The sequence below is a fragment of the Centrocercus urophasianus genome, unplaced genomic scaffold (assembly GCF_019232065.1).
Source record: "Centrocercus urophasianus isolate 14NV4802_14NV808 unplaced genomic scaffold, USGS_Curo_1.0 seq_14, whole genome shotgun sequence".
Lineage (NCBI taxonomy): Eukaryota > Metazoa > Chordata > Aves > Galliformes > Phasianidae > Centrocercus > Centrocercus urophasianus.
The window spans coordinates 9,834,250-9,844,861 of NW_024884586.1; the positions used below are offsets into that span (position 1 = coordinate 9,834,250).

The 10,612-nt window shown below is 40.8% G+C and overlaps 1 protein-coding gene across 11 annotated transcripts in view; it reads left to right on the forward strand.

Annotated features, from left to right (window-relative positions):
* PPP6R3 (protein phosphatase 6 regulatory subunit 3) overlaps positions 1 to 10,612 on the forward strand; it is a 56,276-nt gene that overhangs the window by 38,815 nt on the left and 6,849 nt on the right. For 10 of the 11 annotated variants that reach the window (XM_042813977.1, XM_042813968.1, XM_042813974.1 and 7 more), the window contains 4 exons: positions 1,328 to 1,481; positions 2,597 to 2,703; positions 3,384 to 3,534; positions 6,571 to 6,693. In XM_042813977.1, the coding sequence (XP_042669911.1) occupies positions 1,328 to 1,481; positions 2,597 to 2,703; positions 3,384 to 3,534; positions 6,571 to 6,693 (535 nt within the window). Of the gene's footprint in view, positions 1 to 550; positions 675 to 1,327; positions 1,482 to 2,596; positions 2,704 to 3,383; positions 3,535 to 6,570; positions 6,694 to 10,612 lie in introns of those variants that run through there. The other variant, XM_042813978.1, reaches the window with a different exon arrangement.

Consider the following 10,612-nt stretch of genomic DNA (forward strand, 5'->3'; position numbering starts at 1 on the left):
CTTAATCTCTCACTGTAAAGACTGCTTGCTGTAGAGTACATGGGTATTGGGCAATTAAAATTCCTTACATGTCCTGAGTTAAGTTACTGGAGTCTAAAATTCACATCTGTACTCTTCAAGAGGGAAAACTGAGTAGGAAAAATACAGGAATGGGAAAAATAAAAGTTAATTTACGCATCTCAGATGCTTGCAAACCTGATAGGTTGTTGATCTCTGAGCATAAAATATGGTTGTTCTTACTAGAAGTTTTTCAGACCAACACTTTGTCTTCAAGTGTTCTTTTAAAATGCATTCTGCAGAAGGGAAATGGATTGAGATTGGTGTCATTTCACACATGAATAATCTTGTTTACAGTGTGTATCAGTAGGGCTCTCACATGGAAAATTAATTGTTGTAATTGGCTTAGGAGTTTTCACAATCAAGTTGCAAACTAAACTGGCTTTACTTAAACTGGCAACATCTGTAGCAAAAGCCCTGTGTTTATCTAGACTGTAAGGAATTAAAAATTACAATAGAAGGAATAGTTAAGGGTTTTCTTTTCTTTTGTCAGATTGGTGTCGTTGGCATCTGTGTGTCAAACAAGTTTTGATCCATGTGGGTCTCCTCCCATATCTGCCTGGGTTGGAATTTCTAATTGCTAGTCAGAGCTTCCTTTTCAGCCTGTTTTTTTGTATGTAAGTGTTAATGAAGAAAATGTTTCCCTTGGGTAGGTGAAGTATTTTGAATTGACCTATCCTCAATTAGATGCTTTTAAGTCCAGACTGCTCCAAAATTTAATATCCCAGTAAATATTTGAAAGTCATATGGGGTTTTAAGCTTTTCTGAAACTTAGCAGTGCTGCTAATGCATGAGATGTTAAGAGACCACCTGTACCTGCGTTGTTGTGCTCATTTTCTGTGTTGAGGAAAATGTGCACAGGAAACTGAAGGAAGGGATGAAAAACCTGAGGGTGCTTTTTTTTTTTTTTTTTAAGTATAGAAACTAGCACTGAAGATCTGCAACAACCATTAATGTTAGGTTAAGGAATAAAGGGGAACTGCACTTGTGGTCTAATACAGTTTTTGTGTTCCTCAGATTAGTGCTAATGATTTTTCTCAGAATACTGAGAGTTACCATTTTTGAAGTTCTGCCTTGCTAGCAGAATTTCTCTTAAAGAGTGCATTCACAGTTTAACTATGTAGAGAATTCATTTGCATGTGCTTTAAAATACAGTTAAGAATTTTGCTGCTCCTTTTGGAATGTGCACGTAGAGAATCAGCAAGTTAGGCATAGGTACATTTGCATTCCTTAAATTGGTTCCTAATGAATTTGCTGATTGGTTTTCTAGCACCAAATTGGTCGGCTAACTTTGATGTGCCCATGGAGACTGCGCATGGTACCAATCTGGATTCTGTTGGGTCTGATGTGTGGAGTACAGAAGAACCTATGCCAGCCAAAGAAACTGGCTGGGCTTCTTTTTCAGAGTTCACATCCTCTTTGAGGTAAGAAGTTGTGATACAGGGTGAGTTCAGCTGCTGTTCGGTATTGCTGGGGTGTGCCTCGCTACCAAGGCTGTGTTGGAGGTGTTTTGCTGGTAATGCAGAGTGTGCTGTATTCAAAGGCCCCACACATTATAGTGTTGGATCTTTGTATGGTCATTTTAAACAGTAGGCTTTTATAGTATTAGTGAAACCTAAAGGGTCATTGTTTTAGAGGATTTTTGAAGATGATTTGTGTACTTGAATATTGGTCTCTGCCTGGAAGTGGGCTATGACTTCTTTGGTGTAGACTGAACTCAAGGAACACACGTAACTGTTGAATGTGAGAGTCATAAAATATTGATGATGATTCTGTTTTATCAGTGCTCTAAACTTTGTTTAAAAACAAAACAAAGCACACACGTGGTTATGTAACTACAGAATCTAGAAAGGCAGCTCTGTAGTATTTCAATCACAGCTCATATACACTTTCTTCTTTTGGTGTGATTAGTGTGTCAGAAATAATTGAGCTCCTCTGTGCGAGTACCTCATCATCCCTACAGATGTAAAATCTGAGTTGCCATATTCTAGTAAGGTTTATAAATGAAGACATGGCGTTGCCACATTAGTGGATTGAGAAGATGCTACTCTGTAAACGATGGAAGTATTTCAAGTGGTCAAAATTTGTATTTTGAATTGCTCCACATCAGAAAAACTTGTAGCTATGCTGTGTATACCACTGAGCAAATAAATCAAAGTAAAACAACTTCTGCAGTCGATAATTAGGGCCTGTGTCGACAGTCTCAGCAGAGAACTCTGGATTTTCGAGGTTCCAAAAAGTGCATTTAAAAAGAAGCTTAGAATGTTGGAAATACTGCGAGCAGCCAGCAATAGTTCTGTGCCTTGCAGCATCTCCTTTGCAGGTAAAAATAACAGCAGTGCCAAATATATCTTCAGTTGGTGCCGTGCTCTGCTGGGTTTTACGTTACTGAACTTCTGTTTGGGACACCTTAGCCAAGACTCACGTGAACTTGGTGTCATTCAGGTTCAGTAATGCTCGAGGCTTTGTGCCTTTGAAAGAACCAAATGCAACTTTCATTCTGTTGTTTGTAAAGCTTATTTTTATTTTGTATTTGAAGCTCGACAGATTCCTTAAGAAGTAATTCTCCCGTGGAAATGGAAACAAACACAGAGCCAATGGATCCCTTGAGTGCAAATGCAGCTGGTCTTCCAACACAGCTGGAAAGTGAGTATGCTGCATTCAGAAATGTGAATGGATTGATTTCTAACGCTTGAACCAAAGAAAGACCTCACCAAACTATACTGGATCCAGGGACCTCTCATTTGGTTCTGCTCTTCTGCTAGCCAATGAGAATGACTTGCAAAAAACAATTTTGAAGTTCAGTTTTCCTGGTTAATACTGCCTCTGAAAAGCCTTCCTATCATGAGCAGGGAAGCTAAATCTCTTCTGTTAGAGAAGCCGTGCGTTTGGCAGCACTTAGCTGTGCTGGTGCCCAAGAATAGTCAGTAGCCTCTGCTCTCTTCCCATGTGCAACAGACCTCAAAGTGTTCAGATTTCCCCTTTCTTCTTTTTCCTTTTGAAATTACCTTTTATGTATACGTGTACTCCTTGTTCTATTTATATGAAATGATTAGAAGTCAAACCTGCATTAATTAATTTTCTGTACATATTAGTAGACAGAACTCAAAGTGCAGATGAGAAGTCCAGAAAGATTGGATTTGTCAGAGGCTTTCCAGTACTTGGGAATTTACTGGCAAATTGTAGAGCGTGAAATCATGCAATGAATTGGGCTGTAGAAGACCAAACTTGGTATTCTCATACCACTCTACTGACGTCTTGGTCAAGCAAATGTATTGCAGTAAGCACATGAGCAGCCATGTACTGAAGTGCTCGGTTTCTTCCAGCCCCAGGAAGTGTTGCTATGGAGGCCAGCTCAGATGGAGAAGAGGATGGAGAAAATGCAGACAAGGTAACAGAAACAGTAATGAATGGCAGCATGAAGGAGACGCTGAGCCTTACTGTAGATGCTAAAACTGAAACGGCTGTTTTCAAAAGGTGAGAGTTTACTCCTTATGTATTGCCTTCCCACTCTTGTTTCATAAGTGCTGCTGATGGAATGCTGTCATCACAGAGAGTTTCAAGTGAGAATTCCTAAGTGTTCAACCAGAGCCCTTTTCCAAATGGAATTGTCTTGAAACTTTATTTCTGGTTAGTTACTGGAATAAGATTTTCCTTATCAAATCTGAATTGTCGTTGGAAAGTTAGCAGTGGGAGGCTGGCCCCATTTTGGGCCTAATGCACGTTACTGTGCCATTTTAATGTACATTAAAATAATGATGCAATTGTAGATCAAGGCCAAAGCCTTTTAAACTTTGCAACTGAGTATTTGATTTGGAATTCAGTCTCTTGTGAAAAGAGCTTGGAAGGGAGAGATTGAAGGGCAGCTGGGCGCTGCTCTTAAGAGTAATTATTCAGAAATCTGGAGTCATCAGTGATGTGGATGTCAGTGTCAGGTCTGTTCTGGTCTCATGCTGGTACGCAGAAGTCTCAAACCAGACAAGCTCGTTAATTTTGATATCTTTTGATACAAAGTGTTAGATTTTGATACATGGCCTTACGGTATGGTTATACTCCACATTACATGTACAAGGTACATACGTAGGTGATACGTAAAATTTGTTTCCGCCTTGTATACCAAATCTTAATGATGAAATGTTTTTTTATTTGGTGTCACTTCTTAACATAAGGAAACAGAGGCTAACTAGTCTGACCAATTATATTTTTGCCCATATTGATACTGTTTTTCCCTGCTCTGATCTTGATGAATCAGCATGTTATTAGCATTTTGCATCCAGCTCTCTGCTCATTCTTTTATACTTCCTATTATCTGTCTCTGTTTGAGTTTTAAATGCTGAGAAGAAATTGACTGTATGTTTTAGGGATTGTTTAAAAGAGCCACTATCTTTCCAAAGAAAAAACTTCCTAGAGTTAGTCGCTGTGCTGTCCTTCTTAACTGCATTTTACTTCTAGCTGTCCTGTTAGTAGACAAGTACAGTTGATTCTGGATGCTCTGGGAATTGAAATGTAACAGCTTTCAGTCAGTCTTGTTTCTATCCTTTTGGATATCTAAGTAATAAATTGTAACCTAGATGAAGTGCCAAGAAATGCTTTTTCATGTGAGAGAGGGGGCGTTTCTGACTGCACAGCACTTAAAGAATCAAGTGGCTGTTAGAGAAATTGAACCTCAGCAGTTGAAAGGAGCAGTGTGACTCTGGAGTGGTATATCATGGAATCAGAATGACTTCTTGTCTTAGTAAATGATGAATCTTCATTCTGTATTTTAAAGAACGCTTTTATATGGTCTGCACTTCTGTTGTTACAGTTCAGTCACAGTTGGATATCAGTGGTGCTTTTACATTTAAACAGCTTTAAACGACAAGCTCTGTGGCTTCTGATAAGAGTGCAGAAAATGAAGTTGATATGTGTAGGCAGCACATGGTGGCAGTTGCTGCCTGTCGTCATGGAGTTACTTGCCTGAGCTATGGATCTTCTCAGCTGAAAGGAGAGAGGTGCAAAGGGAGGGAGTATGAATCTGGGATCTTGATTTGGGAGGGGGGATGTTAAGTGTAGAAGAGAGTTGACGGGATGAGATCTTTAATGTGGACTGTTTAGGTCCAGTGTAGAGATAAATGGCCTCATATTGGTCAGAGCTCACGTGGCTTTCTTTAAACGTACTTTTAAATATGCCCAGACAGCAAGTGGGAAATAAATATTTTATCCAAAGGAAATAATATTAAAAAAAAATAGATCAATTTAGCTTAAGAGTGGAAATCATATCTGGCAAAGTGGATGCTCTCAGACCTAAGTTCTGTATAAGTTTCTGCCAACAGAAGATGGGTGGTGATTAAATCAGTGCTGAGGAGAAGCATCATAAGGACAGGAGCTGCTATATGGAAAACTGCAAAGGAGAAAAATGACTTTTGAGCTTAGTTGATAAGGGAGAAGAAGTTGAGAAGGAGAATGGAGGATACCTCTTTAAGAACAATTACAAAAGAAATTTAGAAAAGACCTGGTGCTTGTGGCAAGTATTTCAAACAAACACAGAGTTTTAAGACAAATGAGGTAATAAACCAAATGGGAAAATGGGTGTTGGTGAGCATTCACAGGGATAAGACATTATCTTATAGGCTGCGTAGATTTAAGGATATGTAGGAGGAAAGAAAAGGATTCTTTGAAAGAGGGAGGATCCATCGGCAGGAGAACTGTAAGAGGAGGAAGAGAAATCAGCAATGACTTTAGAATGCTCCAGACAACTTAACTAGACTTACTGCTGCAGAAAACTCAGTCATCTGCAGAGCTGCCCTCTGCCCTTGTCGGTGTACAGATAACTTTGTACACTGACGTGCCAGTCAGGGCCTGAGTTAATGGGACAAGGTGGGAAGCCAGAGCGTTTATAGTTCTCTGAAGAGGCAAAATACAAATGTGTTTCCTGGTGTGAGCACACCGCTTTTTCACCCAGCTGTGTTCAGTTCCATGTCTGAGGAGACGCTGGTGAATTGCAGTAGAGCAAAGGCTGCTATGAGTGCTGCACCTACAGGTGTAGCCATGGGGTCGTTTACCAGTAAAGGTGGTGATGAGTCAGTGATTCTGCTGATTTGTTTTACGGACAGACTTTGTCAATGCCAATTTCTAAGGGAATCTTGAATTTCTTTTATACTTTCTCCCTTCTGTTTTTGCATACTTATGGCTTCAGAGTGTTGAAATCCTATCGGTATGTACAGTAAAGGATTGTAACCCTGATCGTTATCGCTGTGGGCTTCACACCATTCCTTATTTACTTCCTGGTTGTATTTGTAATCATTGTATTTCCTGCATTTTTATCCAGTGGGTTTTTAATGGTTTTGAACGCCGGTGCCTTCAGTGTTTGTTAAGTCTGGACTCATGCCTGATCTTCATGTTTCAATCATAATTTAAAATCCATTTGCATGTGACGCACCAAACCCTTCTCCCTATTTTCTGCTGTTGTCTGAAATGTATTGTAACTTAAAAAATTAAACTCACAGATTAAATGCCTTGTTTCCTTTCATGTAGTGAGGAAGGAAAATTGTCTACCTCGCAGGATGCTTCTTGTAAATATGTGGTAGAGGAGAACGCAGAGGTTGCGGAAGAGGCTCCTTCAGCTTTGCAGCCCACTAACAGCAGTCCAGAACAGAGGTAACTGCACTCAGGGATGCTTTCAACTCTCTAAGTAGCATTTATGTATTTTTCTATAATGGAACTAATCTAAAGAGGTCTGCGTTTAATTCAAGCTACGTATGCACTTGCATCTATTCATGAGATTTTTACTGCTGTGTTGTCCAGCCATACTGAAATTCTTGAGTCATCAGGAATGTATTTGCCTTGTGTTATTTTACTTGCAAGTATTGTTGTAAATATTCCTATTCCCACTCTATTTTCTTTTATGTATTGGTTCACAATACAAACTTGATAAGAATTATGAAAGCTATGATTGGAAAAATGGGGATATGTTTGATTTTGTCCTGAGCATTGCCGTAAATTGGGGCTGCTGTTTTTCATTCTGTATTTACACTGCTGGAGAGCTGGTGGGAATCCACCACTGCAGCTGCGTGGAAGGGAAATGCCTTAAGTCATGTTTAATTGTGAACTGGTCAAATAATTGCCTTTAATTTTGAATCACTTACTGTTTGCACTTTTGTCTTTGTGAGGTATTGATCTAAATACTTTTAGGTTTGGAAAAAACTTCTCAAAGTTCATAAATGGTTTGAAATAAAGTTCTCTGGAGCAGTCTGGATTGCTCAGCATATGTATTGGAGGAAAGAAATGTTGTTCTTTAGCAGCTTGGTTGCTGGTACAGTCTTAGAGAATAGTGGTTTAGTAAACAATTCTGAGCTGACAACTGTCAAATGGAGAAATTTGTTTTTAAACGCTGCAACAGCCAAGAATTTGAAGTAGGTGAGAAGAATTCCCCCCCTTGAAAGTGGTGTTTGGTGAGAACCTTGCTCAGGGACTTAGGTCAGAGCGGTGTCTGGCAGAGGTAGCTTCCAACTGCTGCTGTGCAAGAGTAAGGACAGTTTTGCACTGCTTCAGCCTCCGTCCTGCCAGAAGTCTCAGATGGCTGGAACTGATCTTGTTGAAGGCAGAAGGGCTGCAGTTGAGCCAGTCCACGCAAGCTGCACAGCTCAGAGCAGGGGAAGAGAGCCTTATTTCCTGTGTTTTAGTACATTTGCCTGGAGATTAATTACATGTCTCCTCTGGGAGCTAATGGCTTGTTGCTCATCAGGGTATTACAGTCCCAGAAGATTGTGTTGGTGTTAATGCTGACGTTTCCTAATGTAGATAGAATTTAGTGTGCAAGAGGAACTGTGCTGTCTTAAAGAAAACCCATGCAAAAGGAATGTGCATTTGTCAGTTACTGAATTCTGAGTAATCCCTGGGGTCTGTTCTCTTGCTGCAGGGCAGAGCCTGGAGGAATAGTGTTGTGCCTTCTTTTTGGGGAGCTGCAGGAGTTCTGACAGCAAGCATATTCTGAAGGGAGGGAGGATTTTGCTTAACTAAAAGCAGTTCCAGGGACTGTTTTTGCTGTGCAGTGTAAGCAGGAGTTAGGATTCTGAATATATAAATACACAAAGATGTATTTTAATATTAAGTTGCAATAGTTTAAAAGGTATTTTTCAACTTCCATAGATATAAAACTATTATTAGAGGAACTTGGTATTTCTCACAGAAATGTTCTACAAGTATTAGTCATTTTTTAAGACTGTAGGCACTATTACACTCTTCACTTTCTAGGCAAGACAAAATGTAAAGCTTTCATAAGCTGAGATTCAGAAGATAGCTTGACATATAATGCAACAGAACTCTAGTGAATGTTTTTGATTATACTTTATGGAAACTAAAAAAAGGTGCAAGCCTATTCAAAATCAGAGATTCTGTCTGTCTGGGACTAGTTTGAGTGGGTATGTTTTGCATCCAGGACCTGAGATTACACTGAAATATTGATCTGTTTTTTTGTAAGCCTGATCTTTCTACTCTGCATTCAGTAAACTTCATCAAGAAATTGATTCCAGTTGGAAGGAAACTGCCCACTTAAAGGGGGAAACACAGAAACTCCATCTTCCACGGCCCCTTTTTATCTAGAGGTGCTGTTTTTATCGATGCAGCATTTCTAGCAGTGCTAAGCACTGCGTTACAGGGAAGAAAGAAGTGTGTGGGTCCTTGCCTTCTGAGGTGATTGCCTGCTGAGTAAAGATGCTCGCCTTAACCGACAGAGGGCTCTCAGAGCCAGCAGTTCCTCAGATTGCTTTTGGGTTACAGAGAATCTCGAGGAACTCCTTTCATTGAATGGCGCAGCTCAGTGCTTTCTCTAAAGGTGACTGTCACAGCAGATCCTCATATACGTACAGAACAAATGTCTAGATAAACTGAATTGTACTTTTGGGGCTCCATGCATGTGTGACTGGCGGGAGGAGTCCCTAGGTAGGTCTTTGGCTGGTGGCCACAATAATACTCTCTGCTAGGAGCCCTTTTCTGTCGTGAATGTTTTCCAATTAGTTTGTAGTTTACTGCCTTCTGAACTGTCAGAACTCCTCTCTGTGCAGCACTTGTTTCCTACCTTACAGGTTTCTCTAAAAAGTGTTTAATTTTGTCTAGTGCTGTCTGTCTTTTTATCTAATATGTACATATTTTTTCTTAAAAAGTGTTTTTAGTGCTTAGCAGCCAAAGACTTAGCTAGGGGGACTCCTGCTGGTCATGTGCATGTAGAGCACGGACCCAAGAGTGGCTTCTCTGTGATGTACACCATCAGAGAACAGGAGTTACAGGTAACTTTTCTCATGCAGTTCCAAAAGGTATTTATATTCTTTAAAGGAAACTCCACATGTGTTCAGTAGACGTGCGCTAAATGGAAGCTGAGATTTTTTTTGCTTTTGTTGCTTGCAATTCTTAATATTTTTATGCACAGCTGATTTGATCTCTTCATTTGCATTACACAGGGGCAGCTGAGCTCACATCTTTTCCCAAGCTTATCTAGAACTGTATATACTATTACCATTTTCACTTTTACAGGTTTGCTCTTTCACTTCTTCCATACTTACCAACCTTTCATAGTGATGGTCTGAAGTTCAAAGTATTAGTGAAACAGCAGCTTGTAAACTTAATCACCAAAGCAGTTGTTTTCCCTGTTTATGTCTTAGTTGCTTATTTTCAAATGCAATCTGAAGTATCCCAGTGTCATCTTTTGCCTAACAGAGTAAGCTGTGGAGAACTCTCAGAAGCGTGCTATTTATCGGTGGTTCTCTAGGGGAGAGATCAGCAGCTCCAGAAACCATTCAGTTACTCGATAAAGATGAAGCACATTTGCTGAGTTACTTTGGCTATGCCAAAGGAGATAGAAAGAGCTCCAGAAAAGGACGAGCCTGTAATTAGCTCGTTCCCCCTTTTTGCTCTGTGGAATTCTATTCTGAAAAGTTTAATTATACTTACAGGAAAACTTGTGGGTTTTGGCTTCCCTGTGTGGCGAATGTTCAAACCTTGTAATCCGAACTGTAGAAATCAGTAGATTGGAAGAAATGTCACAGCCTTTGCTAATTTGTCTGAGCAGAACTTCCCAAGCTGGAAGGGACTCTCAAAAATCACAGAGTCCAACTCCTGACTCCGTACCAGGACTAAACTGTATTTTTGAGCACTAAATGCTCCTTGAACTTGGGGGCTGTGCCCACCACCCTCTGATGCAGAACCTTCCTCTGACACTCCCTTGGTCCTCCCCTGTCACAGCTCCATGCCATTTCCTCAGGCCCTGTCGCTGTCGCACAGAGCAGAGCTCAGCGCTGCCCTCCGCTCCCTGTGAGGAGCTGCTGTGAGGCCTCCCCTCAGCTCCTCTGCTCTGGGCTGAGCACACCAGGCACCTCAGCCGCTCCTCACACCTTGCCCTCCAGACCTTTCACTGCCTTCATAGCCCTGCTCTGGATGCCCTCTGACAGTTTTATGTCCTCCTGGCATTGTGGCACCCGCATGCAGTGCTGGAGGCGAGACTGTGCAGAGCAGAGCGGGACAAGCCTCCGTTGTTCAGCAGCAGTGCTGGGCCTGGCGCATCCCCTTTGGCAGCCAGGGCACG